Source organism: Manis pentadactyla, chromosome 5 (genome assembly GCF_030020395.1).
Source record: "Manis pentadactyla isolate mManPen7 chromosome 5, mManPen7.hap1, whole genome shotgun sequence".
Lineage (NCBI taxonomy): Eukaryota > Metazoa > Chordata > Mammalia > Pholidota > Manidae > Manis > Manis pentadactyla.
Window position 1 is genome coordinate 64,834,480 of NC_080023.1, and position 20,845 is coordinate 64,855,324.

A 20,845-nucleotide genomic window follows, 5' to 3' on the forward strand; every position below is an offset into this window, starting at 1 on the left:
GAAGAATGTGTATCCTGTTGCTTTTGGATGTAGAGTTCTATAGATGTCTATTAGGTCCATCTGTTCTAGTGTCCTTTTCAGTGCCTCAGTGTCCTTACTTGTTTTCTGTCTGGTGGGTCTATCCTTTGGAGTGAGTGGTGTGTTGAAGTTTCCTAAAATGAAAGCATTGCATTCTATTTCCCCCTTTAATTCTGTTAATATTTGTTTCACATATATTGGTGCTTCTGTATTGGGTGCATATATGTTTATAATGATTATATCTGCTTGTTGGACTGAGTCCTTTATCATTATGCAATGTCCTTCTTAATGTCTTGTTGCTTTCTTTGTTTTGAAGTCTATTTTGTCTGATACTAGTACTGCCACACCTGCTTTTTTCTCCCTGTAGTTTGCATGAAATATCTTTTTCCTTCCGTTGACTTTTAGTCTGTGCATGTCTTTGGGTTTGAGGTGAGTCTCTTGTAAGCAGCATATAGATGGGTCTTGCTTTTTTATTCATTCTGTTACTCTGTGTCTTTTGATTGGTGCATTCAGTCCACTTACATTTAGGGTGATGATTGAAAGATACGTACTTATTGCCATTGCAGACTTTAGATTCATGGTTACCAAAGGTTCAAGGTTAGCTTCTTTAGTATCTTACTGTCTAACTTAGTTCGCTTATTGAGCTATTATGAACAGTGTTTGATGATTCTTTATTTCTCTCCCTTCTTGTTCCTCCTCCTCCTCCATTCTTTATATGCTGGGTGTTTTATATATATTCTGTACTCTTTTATGTTTCCTTTGACTGCTTTTGTGATTAGTTGATTTTATTTTTTGCCTGTAGTTAGTATTTGTTTGGTCTGCTTTCTTTGCTGTGATTTTATTTTCTCTGGTGACATCTGTTTAGGTTTAGGAGTGCTCCCATCAAGAGCAGTCCCTCTAAAATACCCTGTAGAGTTGGTTTGTGGGAGGCAAACTTTTGCTTGTCTGGGAATTATTTAACCCCTCCTTCATATTTAAATGATAATCGTGCTGGACACAGTATTCTTGGTTCAAGGCCCTTGTGTTTCATTACATTAAATACATCATGCCATTCTCTTTTGGCCTGTAAGGTTTCTGTTGAGAAATCTGATCATAGCCTGATGGGTTTTCCTTTGTAGGTTACCTTTTTCCTCTCTCTATCTGCCTTTAAAAGTCTGTCCTTTTCCTTGATCTTTGCCGTTTTAATTATTATGTATCTTGATGTTGTCTGCTGTAGGTCCCTTCTGTTGGGAGTTCTGTGTGCTTCCGTGGTCTGAGCTATTATTTCCTCCCCCTGTTTGGGGAAGTTTTCAGCAATTATTTGTTCAAAGACACTTTCTTTCCCTTTTTCCCTCCCTTCTTCTGCTGGTATGCCTATGATGTGGATATTGTTCCTTTTGGATTGGTCACACAGTTCTCTTAATATTGTTTCATTTCTGGAGGTCCTTTTATCTCTCTCTCTGTGTCGCTTCTCTGTATTCCTGTTCTCTGGTTTCTACTCCATTACCTGCCTCTTGCATCTCATCCATTCTGCTTTTATGTCCTTCCAGAGGTTGTTTTATTTCTGTAGTCTCCGTCCCTACTTTGTCCGTTAGCTCTTGCATTTTTCTCTGCAGCTCCATCAGCATGGTTATGACTTTTATTTTCAATTCTTTTTCAGGAAGATTGTTTAGGTCTATCTCCCCAGGTTCCCTTCTCAGGGGTTGTCTCTGTTAGTCTGGTCTGGATCAAATTCTTCTGCCTTTTTGTGGCGATAGAGGTAGTTGTGGGGATTTGGCTTGTGTGTCTGCTGGGAGAACGTCCCTTCTTGCTAGTTTGTGGCCTTTCTCTCCTGGGAGAATGGCGACCCCTAGCGGCTTGTGCTGGGCAGCTGCATGGAGAAGGGGTCTCTGATTCTGACCCTGGGTGGCTGCTGTGGGCGTAGCCGGCCTCAGGCTGCTGCTCTGCTATGCCCAAGCCGCGCTGGAGAGGGAATGGCCAGGAGGCTGTTTATCGCCTTGAGCGGCCTCCCAGCTGTGCTGCTGCCTAGGGGGTTAGGGTGCCCAGAGTTCCCTGAGATTCCCAGCTGCTGGGCTGAGTGAGCCGGGATGCCTCCGACCAGCTGTGAGGCTCCTGTCCCTTTAAGACTTTCAAAGAGCTCTTGCTTTTCTTTTGTCCTGGGGGTGCTGGCTGCAGGGACCCGCTTGCAGATTTTACTGTCCCCAGCCACTGTGTGTCTGTGCTTCTGGTGCAGATGCTTAGGGCTGGGTATTTAGCAGCTCTGGGCTCCCTCTCCCTCCCCGCTCCGACTCCTCTCCTCCTGCCAAGGAGCTGGGGTGTGAGGGGCGCACTTGTGTCTCGCTGGGCCGCAACTTGTATCTTACCCACTTCGTGAGGCGCTGGGTTCTCACAGTTGTAGATGTAGCCTGGCTGTTGTACTGTATCTTCTAGTCTCTCTTTTAGGAATAATAGTATTTGTTGTATTTAAAAAAATATATATGGTTTTGGGAAGAGATTTCCACTGCTCTACTCATGCCACCATCTTGGTTCCTCCCCTAGAATGTGTGTTTTAAGTACCTTTTGAGTACTAATGAGTAAAATGGCATGATACTTAGAACTTAATTTCAAAATAGTTTACCACCAATCAAAAACATATTTTATGGTTTCTTTCAAAGTAGAATTTAATCAAGGAGTGTATATTGTAAAATGTAGAGTACTGTCTGTTAGAATCTAGACTAGCCCTATCCCTCTCATGTTTTTACTCCACATATGGAACCCTGTACAAGGCAACTAGTGAAAGAGTCAGTATCTTGGGTTTTTTCTGATTGTCTCTCTGTGTTATAACTTTCCTTATTCATCTAGCCCTCATTTTCTGTAAACTGTAAGTTAGGCCTTAAGATTTATTAGGTTGAACGTTTTTAACGAAGATACTTAATAGGCGATGCTGTTGACCTCATGTTGCATCACATCAGTCGTGATGTTTGTTATTAATGCCAGTGTTAGTGGCCCCCAGATTTCTCCCTCACAGAGGAATGTTTTCCCTTTTGATACTTGGCACCATGTAAATATCCTGTTTCTCATCATTCATCTAGGATTTTGGCATGCATTGATGATACTTGCTGATTGAATTTCTTAATATTATGTTTCTCAATTTTGTTACTTTTTTCTCCCAAACTCTTTGATGTTCTATGGTCTCTTGCCATTTTTGGGAATGAATAGTGTCCCTCACTGTATTGGGCAAGAAAGTGGGTTGAGAATTGCAGTTACAGGAAACGTTTAATGGGGTCTAATTTTATGTAACTCATTTCAAGTTAGATTTTCAGTTCTTTGGAAAAAAGTGATTACGGCCTGAGAGATGTTCATGGAGTACAAATTGTGGCTGAGAAAATTAGTTTTCATAGTGACTTTTTTTTACTTGTTGTCAGGTTGTCAGAGAAATTAGTGTATGTTAGTTATTAACAAGGCATTAAAAAAATAACTCATTTTTTTTCTTTCAGAGAAGTTTAATTCAGAAGTGTTCAAACAGTTATGTTCTAAGCACATTGGTTATTCATTTTGCATGAGACCATCATCAAGTTGCTTAATACCAAGTGGAAGAGACAGATTGATTAGTGGATAGTATTGAGTATGCTGATTTGGTATGGACAGGAAGCCGTTGAGAATTATAAATTGAGTGCTGTGCAACTTGTGAGGAAGTCTAATTGCATGAACAAACAATATTTATTAGGAATCGAATTCAGTATTGTCTCCAAAATATCTGGTGCTGACTTCTAAACCCTTTTGGATCATTGTAAAGTCATGTTGAATTATGCTAGTTTAAAGTTCTTAAATTGTTGCTTGGTACAGCATACATGTCATCCTCCATAGCGGAAGGTAAAATACCCTCATAACTATTTCTATCCACATAAGTCGTTGCCTTCCAACAACCATTCTCTTGACACCAACAGGGTGCTGAACAATTAATTCAATTCTAATATTACCCAGAGTAAGTACAGACCCCACACGTTAAAGGGCTCTGTCCCACAAGATTGCTTCCATTTCAGATGCCAGGGGACCATCAAGCCCTTCTGATGGATTGGCTTGACTGCAAATTTGGGGTCTCCCACATCCCATCTTCAGATTTGATAATTTGCTAGAATGACCCACATAATTTAGCAAAGTGCTATAACTTTTGGTTACCATTTTATTATAAAGGATACAAGTGAACAACCCAGATGAACAGGTACATAGGGCAAGGTTTGGAAAGCTGCCTAGCACAGGAGCTTCTGTCCCTGAAGAGTCATAGTGAACCACTCTCCTGACATTGCAGTTTGTTCACCAACCAGGAACCTATCTCAAACTTGTTAGTTTTTATTGAGGTTGCTTTACATGAACATGATTGATTTTAAAATCATTGGCCACGTGATTGAACTCAATCTCTAATCCTTCTTTTCTCCTCAGAGATTGGGAGGTGGAGTGAAGTGGAAGAGTTGAGGCTGAAAAGTTGTAACCCTCTAATCATGTATTGGTTTTTCTGGGGTAGCCTCCAACACCTGAAGCTATCTATGGGCCCCATGACTAATTACATCATTAGCATAACAAAGATTCTATCAGGAAATTCCAAGGGCTTTTGAATATATTTCTTCTTGTATCATATATGTGTAGAGTCAGAGTAATGCTTTTAATAATCAACTTACAGGGCACATTTGCCCTAAAATGAATTGGGGAAGAGTTCATTTAGACATAATTTTGAGTGACTCTCATACGTTGCTTTCTATTAGACAGACTTCAAGAAACCAAAACATAGAGGTGGTTTAGAGCATTAAAAAAGGAAAAAAGATTATTTTGGCCTCCATTTAACTGCCTTGAATTTCCAAGTCTTTCATATGAAGGATCATTTTATAAAGCTGATTTTGGGTTTAAATTACAGATGCCATTTTATTCCTACCTGGAGTTACAAATGATTTGAGGCATATTTATGCAGGTAAATTTTATCTTTATGAATATTATGGTGTTTATATTAGTTTGCTTATCAAGCTGTGTGTTTATTTCCATCCTTTGTATTCTTTGAAATGTATAGTCTAAGTCTGACCTCCATAAGATGGAGTAATTTTAATAACAGCAGCATAATAGTAATAATAATAGTAGTAATTATAATAGCTACCATTTATGAAATAGGCTCTATTAGGTTCTTTGCATATATAATCTCGCTCATTCTTTAGAATAGTGCAATGAGATCTTATTACATCTGCTGAATGTATGAAGAAACCAGGACTCAGCAGCTAACTTGCTTATGTTCATACAATTAGTAATGTTGGAGGTAGTAATTTAATTCCATGTCTTATTCTAAAAACCTTACTTTCCACTCTCCTTTGCTATCTTGGATTCCAAGAAAAAATTTAATGGAGCATTTTGTCATCATTGATTGATTGATTGATTCGGTAAATAATAATTGTGTGTCTGCTAACTTAAAGCAGACATTACTGTGTCTTCCATTTATACCTGGCAGTGCTTATTGCTTCAAAACCTCCAAACCCTGTAATGTCCATTATTGACATAAAGGACCAGATCTTATTGTTTTCTTTTCTCTTGTTGGTCTTTTCTTTATTTTTTTTATTTTTTATTTTTTTAATTATTATTTTTTATTGAAGGGTAGTTGACATACAGTATTACATTACATGAGTTTCAAGTGTACAACACAGTGGTAGAACATTTATATACATAATTCTAGGTTCCAGCTATCACCCTACCAGGCTGTTACAATATCTTGACTATATTCCTTATGCTATACATTACATCCCGGTTACTAATTTATTTTACCATTGGAAGTCTGTCCCTTTTTTTTTTTTTTTTGTGAGGGCATCTCTCATATTTATTGATCAAATGGTTGTTAACGACAATAAAATTCTGTATAGGGGAGTCAATGCTCAATGCACAATCATTATTCCACCCCAAGCCTAATTTTTGTCAGTCTCCAATCTTCTGAGGCATAACAAACAAGTTTTTACATGTAGAACAAATTCTTACATAGTGAATAAGTTACATAGTGAACAGTACAAGGGCAGTCATCACAGAAACTTTCGGTTTTGCTCATGCATTATGAACTATAAACAGTTCAAACATGAATACTCATTTGGTTTTTATACTTGATTTATATGTGGATACCACATTTCTCTCTTTATTATTATTATTTTAAATAAAATGCTGAAGTGGTAGGTAGATACAAGATAAAGGTAGAAAACATAGTTTAGTGTTGTAAGAGAGCACATGTAGATGATCAGGTGTGTGCCTGTAGACTATGTGTTAATCCAAGCTAGACCAGGGCAATAAAACATCCACGTATGCAGAAGATTTCTCTCAGAACGGGGGGGTGAGGTTCTAAGCCTCACCTCTGTTGATCCCCAATTTCTCACCTGATGGCCCCCCTGCGACTGTGCCTGTCTTAGGTTGTTCCTCCCTTGAGGAATCTTACCCGTCTCTGGCTAACCAGTCATCTTCCGGGGCCATACAGGGAAATGTGAAGTTGGTAAGTGAGAGAGAAGCCTTATTGTTTGAAAAAGTTAGCTTTTTACTTCTTTGCATATTTATGCCCTGTGGCTTCTATGCCCAGCATTTGTCTTGAGGTATCTTTACCACTTGGAAGAATTATGATACTCGGTAAATTTGATATGAGGCACGAATTCTATTTAAGGGTTGTAATTAGGAAGGAAGAAGAAAATCTATAGAAGTAGCAGGCGGAAGAAAACATGGGAAGATTGATTATTTCTTTGATATATCTTCTTGTAGAGTAACTTCAGCATGTATAGGTTTTAAGCTACTACTTAAATTGCACACACACATTAACATAATAGGAGTATAGTTACATAACCAAAGCATATCTGTAATTACTAGCCATCTGCAGTGAAACCAAGAAAACCAGTTAGGCACCTTAGGCATTTGTGAAAACTTATCTATGATATGGTGGATATTGTCCAAATGAAATTGAACAGTCTGAGAAAAATCATACAAATTAAAACAACCCATTCCTGGGGACTGTTCACATGCCATATGTTCTTTTAACAATAAATAGTTTGTAGTTGTAAGACTTTGGAGCGCTACAATTTGCACTTCTCCAAATTCTTGGTTGAGTTCCAACAGTATAGATCCAGTCCAATTTTGTTGTTTTACTGTATGCACAGGCCAGCTTAGATATCTCCTTCCTCATTCCCATGGCAAGTCCAGGAACTGGTGGGATGAGTGCATCTACAGCTGTAGCAGTGCGTAGATCTTTGTTGGGGTTTTTTGATGATCATCTTCTGGCATGAGTCTTCCAGAGAGTGCAGATGTTGGAAGTTCTTTTTCATATCGTATCTTAGTTCATTTTCGGGGTAGCCCAATTAGGCTTTGATCCTCTGTATGGTCTTTTCTTTAAAATGATGATTTTGGAATACTCAGTCATGCTCACTATATAATATCTAGGTGTTTTGGGTCATCTAAAAGTAAGTTATGGATTCTAGCATATCTTCTGGACATTATTACTATTTTTTACTGGTATTATTATTATTATACAGTTATCTTAACAATGACTGTCTTACTATGATGACTTTGGGAATGAGCAACTTGAAGCAACTAAAGTTTTCAGGGTATTTAAGTTAGACAGTGACATGCTTGGTAAAATGATGCCATGTGTATGTAACATGGCCATTTGAAAATAGTATTAGCTTAATGACTAGTCACAGATATAGCGCTAAAGCCATCCCTAGCTAAGGCAAATTTGCAGTCATTTTTTCTTGTAGTTTTTAGGACCTTGGACCTTATGAAATTTCATGAAGGCTTGATCTGGGTCTTTTTTTGTTCATCTTTGATTTTAGGATCTTTGACATCTCTTAGTATTGACTGGGTGAGTCCTTTCGTTATGGAAACTCATGTACTTGAAGTTTGGCATTTATGTGTGAATGTTAAGTCTTTGGTATATTTTTCTCCTTATTTTCTCTTTCTGGAATTTCTATTGTGGTGTTTCATCTGCTGGATTGGTCCTTTAATGTTTCTTTCCTGTTTCTTTTATCCTCTGGAAAATTTCTAGAAATTTTTCTTAGTTTTATTTTCCTATTTCTCTTTTGAAGTTTTCCCTTTTTTCCATAGTTTTAATTTGCAAAAGTCATTTCTCATTTGCTGAATATTCCTTTAATTGGACCCTGCTCCTATTTCATGACAAGGTTTTTCCTTAACTGAAAATATTTATAGATTCTTTGGGTGATTTCTTTGGCTTGCAGCACCCCTTCAAAGTTCTTTTTTTCCTTCTTGTTTTTCATCTCTTGTTCATGTTAGAGGCTTTTCTGAGACTGTCTGATCAACCTTTGATGTCCGTTGTGTTTTTTTAATGAGTGAGGCTCCAAAGTGCTGATTGGAAGGGCATTGTGCAAATGGCAAGGGTTTCTTGATTCAGGGTTTGCTTTAGTGTGGTGAGTCAGAAAGCTACTTTTTTTTTTCCATTGTGTGACTCTCAAATTTCAGTATCTATTTTTCACCCAGTTCCCCAGAAGAGAAACTCTCTAATCTCCTATTGTGATTAGGATACATTATTTGTGTGGTTCTTGTAGCTGAACAGTAGTTTTGGGCTTAGGTCAGAAAGTCTCTTTTCAGTAGGCAGACTTTTACTTAATCCTTTTGTTTTCAGGACCACACTCATCCCTCCCCTCTCTGTCTGCTTACCTCCAAATTTTGGTGCCTGATGGTGCGAAATAGTGCTGGTTTAACTAATCCTGCCTGGGGGTAAAGTGTTAGCTTGACTGGAGAATGGGGTAGGAAATCTAGAGGTCTGATTGTTTCTATGACGACTTTAAGTCAGTCTTGCTATTTCCCATTGCTCTCCCTGTTATTAGTTTCAAAGAACCCCTGTAATTCCTTAGTGCCTCCAGGTTCATGCCATTAGGATAGACTTGATTCTTGTTTCCGTCCTTTCTCCCTATCTATGCTTGTCTATCTATCCCTAATCAGATGCTTGTCGTAGTTCTCTGTTTTGCTTAATCCTTTACCCTGTGTCCATAAATTTTTCATCTTCTAGAGTTTTATTGACATCTCTTGTCTCTTCCATTCTCTTTGATCTGTGGGTTTACGCCTTAAAAAATCTGTTCTGTTATTTTTTTTGTGGAAGGTGCAGAGGTAAATGCTAAGTGTTGAGACCACCATATGTTAATTGGAAATCTGTGGACTTTGTGTGACTTTATTTTTGTATGCTGCTTTTACTCTGCAGCAATTCTGCCTGCCAAGACTGAACATTTATCTCTTTGCCTTTGATAATCTGTTTTAACGTGATGAGTACTTTTCTTGTTCATTTGAAAGAAAATTTCTTCATTACTTCTTTAAAAACTACCAATAAAAACACCCACCCTTTTATACTTATAACATCCAATACTACATTGCCATGTAAAGGAAAAATTAAGTTCCTCTTCTACCAATTTTGTGTTTCTGAGTCAAGCTTTGGTATGTGTGTTTGCACACACTGTTTTTTATGTTCATAAAAATATTATACATATATTTTTAGTTTGCAGAAGACACCATCCATATTAACAAAGGGAACAAATGATAACTAGGAGAAAATATATGTACTTCTTGCATATTAACGGAGTTCTATAATGCTCTCCTGACAGTTGGAAGAAAAAAAAGATGACCCATTAGAAAAAGTGACCAATTACAGGAAGTCTAGTCACAGAAGAGGGACTATAAGTGGTCAACCAAAAGAGGTAAAGATGCTCAATTTTATTGGTAATTAGAGGAGTGCAGATAGAAATAACAACGTGAGAGCCTTTTCGTATCAAATTGGCAAAATTTAAAATGGCTTACTAAGGCGATCAAGTGAGAAAACTGGTTCTTAACGGTGCTGGTAGAAGTTGCGTACAGCCTCGGGGTATAATCTAATAGTATCAGAGTTGAAATGTGCTTTTCCTTTGATAGACTTACCCTGTGGGTCTGTGCTCCAGGAAACTGTACCTAAGAATTACAGTGTTCGTTGTTGGTAATGGCAAGAAACAGACAAAATATGAGACCAACTTGAATAACAATCACTTTGGAGATGATTAAATTATGGTATTTATGTGGTATGGCATACTATACAACTTTTTAAAGAGTGAATTGAGCCATGTGTTATTGTAGTCTGTATAGATGATTATTTTTATTTAAAAAAATTGGGGGCTGTGAACCCTTTATAGAGTCTCTATTTTTAAAAAGTAGGTATTTTTATAAATGTTATCTGATAAAACCTGCATAAAAATTACCTTGAAAACAAACTCTATCAGTGTAAGGTAATTGGAAGATTTCCTGGGTACGTGGCATTTGAGATTAGACAAAGGATTGATCATTTTGATTTATCTCAAAATCACTACAAATAAAACTAATATCCCAATCCATGTCCTTGGCTTCTTGTCCACTTAACTCAGTGGACTGCTTAGCCCTGTTCTAGGATTATTTTGTTATTGATGAATTTCTAATCCTTTGGGTATCGCTCATTACTAAATTAGTAGCTATGCCAGAGGAGGTTCAGGGAAGATAAGAAAGAAATTGTTCTATTATTTTTTCATTCTTTCATCTTATTTTTCTAAACAAATTTGAGAGGAGTTTCAAATATATACATTGTCATAAATTAAAAATAAGACATAGCAGGGAAAAATAATGACTTAGTGGGAGGAATAAATAAAGGTCTGTTAGGGGGAAGAGTTGGTCTATAGAAGTATATGCCTTATATGCATATAGTTACTAAAGGCACCTGGCTTACCAAGGTGGAATTCAGTCAGGTATAAGCTACTTGGTCATTATTTTAAGAAGCAAATTTAGGTTGGCTTAAAGCCACTCCTTCATTTAAATGATTGCCTTTTATGGGGATGGGTGCAAGAGGTAAAATTTAAGTTAGGCAGCCCATGGAAATGTTTCACATATGAACTGTGTTCCTACCCTGGGGAAAAAACCAGGAAGGCTGATAATCATTGCTGTTTGGAGTGTATACCCACAAATGGGAAGGAATGTCTAATTTATGTTATAAAAGATACCAGTAACTTCCCTTTTCATGTTAATTTTCATAAATACATAGTGATTTCCCATTTTACTCTGTAAGACTAGTATCTGTCAATGGTTCTTATAATATCCTGGATTTTTGAAAGAATTTGGAGTGCTTTGTAGTATTTTCATAGCCTCGTATTTGGAATTACAAATTTAGCATTAATTTAACAATTATGCCTTGAATTGGACTTCAACTATATATTGAATTGGGCATAGAAATAGATAATAAGTGGAGTTTGTAGTTACTGTCAGTAACCTTTTGATTTATGTATGAAGTAAGTTGAAAATTAAAGTATATAATAATAGAGTCAAAATTCTAGATAAAAACTCTGAGGGAGTGATGAGCATGAATTGAGTTGGTAATGAAAGACTATGAGGAAAAACATTTTGAATTTGGTAGGTTATGGATTGGTGGCAAGCAGATCATGCTCTTCTCTTGAATTACTGTAATGTCTTCACTGCTTACCTCCCACTAAATGCGTTTTTCAAACAAAAATGATAATAGCTAACTAATAGTTGATCAGAAAATTCTGGAAAATAAAGTATTTGGAGAAACATAATGAATTGTTCTATTTTATTCTCAAAGTAGGTACTATTACTGACCATTACTTATCATGGTTAGGTATAAATCTTAGTTGGGGAATACATTGTCTATTTAGAAAACTTGGCATTTGGCTAGATCTGTGTCTAATTTAGGATTAGTGGAATTGACACATTTTAACTTTTAGGAACAGGTTTTATGAAGCAAACTTAGTTAATATTTTTTCCCCTAATATCTCTAATTAATAGGGATAAAATACTTCAATTCATAGGGTGGTTGATAATGGATATATAGGATCAGTGGTTTCTCTAGGAACTTTTTACTCTGGTTCAGTGGGTGCTTAACTAGGTTGTAGGTCAGAGCCATTTGGGGGACTTCCCCTTCCCCGGGTTACTAATCAGTTTATGTTATTATGAACATATACAGAAGTAGAGTAATGTAATTATGAGTGGGGATTTTTTGCAATGTATATACTAGGGGTGAGACCTTCTGATTTAGACTTTGGATGAATACCTGGAAACTAGGATAAATTCTCACTCGCATGTGCTCCCCTTACCCCCCTGCCCATTTCTGATGCAGAACTATGGGAAACATTCATGTTCAAGGGGAATTTCTAGATAGTACCTCAAAACAAATGCTATTTAAATGGCTTATCTTGACCTATATTCAAACTACTGCCACACCAAGATATATTCTGACTTTCAGCATTTTCCTTAATTTTTAAAATTAACAAAATTTGAGTAGTTTAGCACTAATTTGTACTACTAATTTGCTAATGTTTGCATAGGAAATTAATGCTGAGTGAACTTCTCTTAAAGAAATGCTCTGCATTGTTATAGCTTTTTACTTAAAGTCCATTCCCAAACATCATTTTTTTCTCTCTTGGTAGCTGCCTTGTCTGGTGGTTGATAAGATTTCCCCTGTATCATATACGTACACTTCCAAGTCTACGAAGTGGTAGTCATGCAGTTTTTTTATAAATCAGTGGGAGGATGTGGAGAATCTGGAATGAAGCTGTACTGTTTCTGGAGTGTCCTAGGAGCTCCTTTCCCCTAATGTTTATCTCTACATTGCACTGAACCAGAGTTCAGGTGCCTTATCATTGCTCAGGATATGGCTTTATGAGGATTATCAAATTGACAGAATTGACATACCATTTTTTGTTTTAAACTATAATTAAGCTATTAAATACCCCATGCCAAGGTGAGTGTTAAAAACTTCAGATGGAAGTCTGTTTAGATGTGGCATAAGTAATTGTTCTTTAGAATACCTAGCTATGTGTGTCAGATACCTTGCTTTCTCAGGTGCAGTCAACAGACTGTCCAAATAACTGGGATGTGAATAATGAGGACATTTATTATCTGAAAGAGGTGATTCTAGAGTTGTCTAATTCAGTAGCCTATGTCAACATTCTGGGTCATTTTTTCTTTGATTCTTTTTTCCATCTTGCCTGCAAATGGCTGCCAAAGGTCTAAACACTAAATTCTTATACAACAAAATCTGAAAGTCAGAAGAATAGGGCCTCCTTCACAAGGCTATGTCTTTTTTTCTGGAAGGAAAACCTTTCTCTGCAACCCCCAGCAGATTTTGCTTTATGTCCCATAGGCCAAAAATGGCTACATATCCAATCCTGTATCAGTTGCAAGAGGAAGTGGGATTCCCATTATCACCTGAGAATTATGCTGGTTTATCCCTGAGTTGGAGGAGGGACCCATCTATTCTGTCTCACTGATGTCTCATATTAAATAGGATCATTGTTTTTTCATCACAGACGGGGGGAAGCTGATGGGTAGAAAACCCATAGTGTATGCCAAACTACAGAAGTATAGGTCATGTTATGACATTTTCCACATAGTACAAAAGAGGTATTCCCATGCAAAATGAAATTTTAGTATTTCAGTCTTTAAAAGAGAAGCCTGTTCTTTTGAATCTATTAGTTGCTTACTGTTCTTATTTTTTCTTGCATAAGTTTATTTCCCTCTGAGATTAAGCTCCTCAGTGATATCACATGATAGTAGTTTCTGCTTATTTTAAATTAATTGGTACTTGTTCCTAGGTGGATTCTCCACGGTTTTCCTAGTGCGTACACATGGTGGTATCCGTCATGCATTGAAGCGAATGTATGTTAATAACTTGCCAGACCTCAACATTTGTAAAAGGGAAATTATAATTATGGTAAGTGAAAGAGTAATGCCATTAAAAAAAATTGAAGTATTTGCTTTCGGTTTTGCACTATAAGAATTAACCAACTTTTAGGGACTACCTTTCATGTTCACTTTTGGAGACTGTTCCTTTTGAGTGACCCATCACTTCCTTACTGATTGAACTCAAAGCTTTTATGCAAATTATTTATTGGTTTATTAGTTATGTGGAAAAACTGGAACCCTTTGTAGTACATTCCTTATGGTCATACTTAGGGCTAAATATAGGCAACTTCTTCCATCCTTCTTTCCTCCCTTCCCTATTGTAGTTCATGGACAACTCTTGTTTTCTTTTTTCCTTTTTAAAATAGATTTTAATTACAGACTATTTTGAGAATAGAAAAATTCAGAGAATTATATAATGAACATCACTTTGCCCTGTTTCAGTTTAAAAATTAGAACCTTACAGCTACAGTTGAAGCCTTCTGTTTGTTCCTCACCACTGTATCCCTATATTGTTTTCATCTAAAAAGAAACCACTGCCCTGAATTTGGTGTTTACTATTCCCATGGATGTTTAATACAGTCACTGTATGTGTTTATATTCACAAAGAGCAATTAGTTTTGCTTTTCATTTTTAAAATCATGCTGTAAAGTTGATTTTTTTTTTTTGTATACCCTGCAATATGTGGTAAGGTATCCTTCAGCAAAGGAAACATTCTTTTTAAATATTAGGGAAAATGAAAAATATTTTAATAGGCCATTAAAGAAAATTTCAGTAACTCAGTTAACTACACAGTAAAAAAAAAAAAGAGAAAAGAAGAATTTCCTTTTTTTAAGGGTTGCTTATTCTCACTGCTTTGGAATGGTTTCTTGTTCTCCCCCTCTCCCTCTTCTCCTTTTCCTACTCCTCTGCTCTCTTTTCTTCTGTTCTCTTCCTTTTCATCTTCCTCACCCACTGTTTATCAGGTGCTAATATATATTTAAAAGTTTTGTTTCATTGAGGTGCAGTTTGTATAATATAAAACTATCCATTTTAAGGTGAATAGTATATTCACAGTGCTGTATAACTATCACCTCTGTCTAGTTCTAAAACTTTTTAATAATTCCAGAATGAAACCTCCTGTCCAGTTAACAGATACTTCCCATTTCTCCTATGTTCCAGCCCCTGGCAGCCACTCATCTACATTGGATTTGCCTGTTCTGAATAGTTCATATACATGGAGTCATGTAATATCCTTTTGTCTGGCTGCTTTCATTTACTGTGTTTTAGTGGTTCATCCCCATTGTAGCATGCATCAGTACTTCATTCCTTCTTATGACTGAATAATATTGCATTGTGTATACACACACACATGCACAAACACATATTATCACAATTTGTTTTTTCATCTGTTGATGGACTGTTTTTTTTTTTTATTAAGGTATCATTGATATACAATCTTATGAGCATCATTGTGGTTACTACATTCACCCTTATTATCAAGTCCCCCTCCACCCACGATGGACTGTCTTTTTAAACCATTGATACATGTTTGGGCTGTTTCTGTTTTTGGGCTGTTGTGAATAGTGCTGTTATGAATATGTGTGTTTATATTTTGTTTGAGTACCTGTTTTTGGTTCTTTTGAGTATACATCTAAGAGTGAAATTGCTAGGCTATATGGTAATTCTATGTTTAACTTCTTGAGGAACCACTAAATATTTAGTGCTCATTTTGTGAACCATTTTATGTTTACCATTTTAGCAGCTGGACCATTTTATGAACCATTTTCTGTTCACACCAATAGTATATGAGGGTTCCAGTTTTTCCACATCCTTTTAAACACTTGTTGTCAATTCTACTTACCCAGTTGCTAAGAGGGAGATTTCTTATTTTATATCAACATATTTATCAACACACATATTTTGATCCTTTTTGTTTGAAAATAGGCACATATTTATACAATCTGAGTTACTTTAATTCTGCTTTTGTTGCCCCTACTGCTTAGCAAGAGTACAGGTGAGTTAAGACTTGCATTTTTAAAGGAAAGACTATTAGCCAAAAATGTGAAAAGATTTGCCCCAAGATAATGGGGGATCTTAGTCTAAGTTCTCCAACTATCTTGAGCCCAGATATGGTACTTAACTGTGCCATAATTCTTCCTTTCAATAGAATTTGCATAATTTGAGACATATAATATGGTCATCATCAATAGCAGCAACATTCAATTCCTTTGCTTTTGAACAAAATATTTTAGGGAGATTAGCTCTTTAGAACATTAGTCTTCCAACTTTTCATGATTACCATCCCCGTACATATTTATTTATGAAATATTCACATGATTGGCTGCAATTAGTCAATATCTCAAATTACATTACACAGTTAAAACTAGGTTTATTATTAATGATAAGGGATGTACATTCATTTAAAACAGTGTTGTTAATAACTTTTTAAATTTCCATACAAACCTAATTAGATAATTATTTTTTTAACCTCATTGTATGTTGATGATTATCTTTTACTAGGAACAAAAGTGTCAGGTTTGCCATTTTCTTCTTATTTCCTTGCACTTATTGGTATTATCTTTAATGTGTTTTTTTATGGGAATCTTTTTTAGCCATTTGTTCATTTTTTAGGTTATTTAGCTAAAAGGCATACATTCATAAATCCACTTAACTAGGTACAGAATAAATTGGGAATGGCATAAATTGCAATATGTTGCAGGCAAAACAAAAATGAGAGTATAAATGTTGGTTCTTGAATAGTAGAGCTTAATTTTTTTATTTTTAGATAAATATAAGTAAAACTTCTGATATTTTATTCATGAGTCCCAAAGGACTCTCTTGCATGTTCGCTACTGGAGACTGATACTTTGAGTGAACCATCTCTTTTTTCCTGATTGAATTTAAAGATAAGTATTCAGTATATCTGCCCGTTAGAAAATGACCCTCACGGGTGAATAAACTACATTAAAACTGTAGAAACCTTTTTGAATTGTGTCAGATTCCATGCTATGGCTAATTATTACTTTTTGAAATTCTTTGAAGATATTATTGTAGACTTCCAACTATTGCTCATGATAGAGCTTTAAAGTGTATGTTTTCCAATTTTTAAAACTTTGCTTTTTTGCAGAAAGAGCTCTCTGGTCATAAAAATATCGTGGGTTATTTGGACTGTGCTGTTAACTCAATTAGTGATAATGTATGGGAAGTGCTTATTTTAATGGAATATTGTCGAGGTAAGTAGTTTTCTGCTTTTGTTTTATATGTAAAAGAAAAAACATGTAAAATGTGTTACCAGGTGTCTTGGTTTCTCCCTGGGCAACTGTCACCTAATTCTAGGTACTTATTGCAATCTCAGCTTCAATCATCTGTCTATTAAGGAAAATTGTTAAAAAATATTTACTATCTAGTGATAGTTGCTCCAATGATGTTTCAAGCATGTAAATGAATAGTTAGAAAAATTGGTTTAAAACAGGATATCTAAGCAGTTAAAGAGCAGTTAAACACCTCATGCTTCCTATATATTTCTTTTATAATCTAACCAAGAAAAGCATAATTTGTCAATATTAGTATTTTAATATTTTTTTCTAGTATTCTACCATGTTATCTTTCAATGCATTAAATGTAATAATTTTCAGGGATATTTATGAACTTATGGGGTCTTTTGGGGTTCTTTTGTAAATATCAGAAGATAGGTAACCACATTTTATTTGGACTTAATATGTTATTCTGAAAGAAATATACTTGCATAGTATGCCTTAATAATAGTAATTTTAAAAATCTCTGAAATTTTTTTTACTTTAGTATATGTGAAGGGGACAATTAATCCATTTCCTGCAACCTTTTTTTTTGTGTGTGTGTTTTTTTTAATCATAGTATATCTGGTGATTTGGGCCCATTTTATGTTCAGATTCTCTTAAGACAGCTATTTTGTTAGTTAGGATACTAGGAACTCTTGTCATTTTCTGAAGATTGGAGGAAGAGGAAGGTGGTGTTGTTGATGGAGAAAATGTGTTATTTACTGTAGTCTTACAAGAAGGGAAAGACTGAGGAAAATGAAATGAATCACTATTATAGTATCTACTGTGATATATTTGTACCTTATTTCCATATATAACATAAAAAAATGGATGTTTTCCTGATGGTTTTGCTTTATTTCTTTTTCATCCTTTCTACTGTAGTGTGAAGGAGAAGGAACCGATTTTCTCTATTCCACTTTCCTGAATTCTAGCATTTATGGTGCTAATTCTTAGCTGGATTTAGAATTGACTAATAGCCCTTGGCTATCTATAACTTTTTAAGATAATTGAATTGGGCATAATCATAACCCTGAATGAGTTTAATTCATTATCAATCGGCAGACATTTTAAAAGGGGAACCAAATGAACTTCAGTTTTTATTGGATACATTTTAAAGTAGAATTGTGACCTGAGCTATGTCCTGAGAAATTTTAAAAAGCTATGCTTTTTAAAAAATCTAAAAAAGGTTTTTATCTGGTATGAATCAACAAACTTCATTTCACCTGAAATTTTTATCAAACTAATTCATGTATATGTTTTAAAAAGTTAAATAGTTCTTTTAAACTGTGGCTAAATCAGTGTCCTCTTGCCTTAGCCCTTTCTTGAGAGGTGTTCACTTTTAAATCCTTGAAATTTACTTCATGTTTACTTTCACATTTCTACATTGCATTGTATAGAGGTGAGTCTGTAGTCCTAGTGGGATCCTTAGAAAATGAAAGCAGTAACTTAGAAAATCAGGGCAAGTATGTGATTCTGGGCATGTGGAAGCTCTTGAAAGAAAGTTTGCTAGTGCTGTTTCAGATTTTATTTTTTAGATAGTGAACTCATCAAGGAAAGATAAATATAGTGTAGTATATTCTCAGTTTTTAGACTAAATTAATAATCAGTGTTTAAATTATTTTGTTTGCCATTTAACTGTGACATGTAATAGTTTGTAGTTGAATTTTTTTCTTGAACTTTTAAAAAATTTTCCTGGAGTTAATAATTGCCTCATTTTTCATTTGTCTAGTTTCCTTCATAATATCTTAGTAGTTTAGTCCCACCTTTCCCAATAGAAGTGTAAATCTTTATGCAGTGTGTTCCACCATTTAAATGTTTGTGTCAATTTCACTTTTTCTTCCCTTAGAAACATCCTCTGGAGAGACTTCAGGTCTGCTTAATTTTGAACAACGTTTAGCTGTCATCTGGGAATTCCCTTCGCCTTCTTCCTATCTTAGGCTCCTTGCTACTTGTGCCCCCTCCTCACTTTTACTAACTCCTTTGGTAGAGTACATTTTTCAGTAACTTTCTGATAATGAGTTGGTGAGAGGAACCTTGCTTATAATGAATATTTTAATTTTATATCCAAGTATTTGATTGTTAATTTGGCTAGCTAAAGAGTTAAGTGTATGTTAGAAATAATTTTGATCTAGGATTTTGAAGACAGCAGTCCATTTTTTCCCTTGTGTTACTATTGAGAATCTGATGTATTTTGATTCCTCAATTTTTTAATGTGACCTCTTTCTTCCATGGACATTTAGAATCTTTCCTTTATGCCCAGAGTTTTAAGATTTCAGGATATATGTGACATGGTTATGGGTCATTTTTGATATCCTTTTTGCTGGGCACTCAGTTTTTTTCTCTTTTGTTTTCTTTGTTCTCCCTTTCTGGACTTTTCATTTTTAGAATGCTAGTCTTCCTAGATTGGTTGAACCTCTGATTTTCTTTCTCTTGATTTAGGTGCAGCTCTTTTGTTGTCTATAGTTATTAATTACGGTTTTAAAAGTATTTTTCTTCATGTTTTTTGTTCTGAATTGTTTTCTATTTGTTATTATGCCTTCTCTTTTATGTAGATTATTCCTCAAGTGTTTCACCAGCTAAACTTACTATACATCCTACAGATCAGAATGTACACTCTGAGTGGGTTACTATACCTTAAGAGAAGGAATCCAGATGATCTGAATGGAGCATGCTCAGTTCCTTTACTCAGATGAATCAATTTAGATAAGTTCCCTTTTCACCCATGGGGAAAGAGTGATTTTGGAGGGGTAGGAAATAGGCGAATACCCTTACTTCCTCTATAAAAGCTAATTGTATTACATAAAATTTTTTAAGAATGAAGGCACTTTTGTAAGGGAATCAATATTAGAAATATAGTTCATGTGCATTGATTTTGATTATGTGGGAATAAAACTTGATAGAAAGTATAATGTTATATAGCTGATATGCCCCATCATGGTTTCAGTTATCAAATGTTTATAGTCATCTTTTGCCAAATGTTAGATCTCTGTAAGTTCATGTTTGGCACTACTTAATTTACTAATGTTCTGATGTATAGGTTCAAGAGAGATTATGTGCTTTAGGTACCAGACTTTCAGAAGCCAGAGTTGGTATTTTGAAAATATTTCTATTATTTTACGAAAAGAACTTTTATTTCTAGATATTCTACAGAAATTTTTATGGATAATATATGTTAGCTTTTGCTTAATAACAAAACATTCCAAAAGTCAATAGCCTAAAACAATGGTCATTTATTATTTCTAGTGTGTGTCAGTGGGTTTCAGCTGTTCAGGACAGAGCGTGGTGGGTGACACTGCTTATTTTGGCTGGGCTAATGCTCACATGCCAGGAGGTTTGCTGGGATCAATGGGAAAGGTGTTTCTGATGTTTCTCATCCTCTTCCTGGCACCAGCAAGCTATCTTGGGGACATTTTTCTCATGGAGGTGGAGAAGTACAGAGGGCAAGTGGAAGATGTAAAGCCTCTTATGCTTTTGGCTTGGGACTGGCACACTGCCACTTCTGCCTATTCTGTTGGCCAAAGCAAATCATGTGCTGAGCCCAAATAAAAGAGCAGGATATTCTCTGCCTCATTTATTGGGAGGAACTGCAGTTACATGGCAAAGGGCCTAGATGAAACAAGGGTTGAAGATTTGGGGCCAATGGTGCAGTCTACTGTAGATAAAAATTAATTACCTTACAAAAAGAAAACCAAGTCATATCCACATTTAAATGTAACAATATGTTACATTTTATGGTTTTTAAATTGAATAGTATAGTAAGTGTAATATCAGAGATAAAAAGGTTGTTGGATAAGAGATGAGAGCAATGTTGACTTTTTAAATTTTAGTGGTGAAATTAGGCAGTGTGAGAACTTTTGTTTTGGAGATATTACCTGTTTGAAAATATGGAAATATTT

At 35.4% G+C, this 20,845-nt stretch overlaps 1 protein-coding gene across 4 annotated transcripts in view; it reads left to right on the plus strand.

Annotated features, from left to right (window-relative positions):
• The window catches only part of BMP2K (BMP2 inducible kinase), a 174,984-nt gene that overhangs the window by 65,757 nt on the left and 88,382 nt on the right, over positions 1-20,845 (plus strand). For all 4 annotated transcript variants that reach the window (XM_036906441.2, XM_036906440.2, XM_036906443.2 and 1 more), the window contains exons 2-3: positions 13,584-13,702; positions 16,781-16,886. In XM_036906441.2, coding sequence (XP_036762336.2) covers positions 13,584-13,702; positions 16,781-16,886 — 225 coding nt within the window. The remainder of the gene's footprint in view (positions 1-13,583; positions 13,703-16,780; positions 16,887-20,845) is intronic.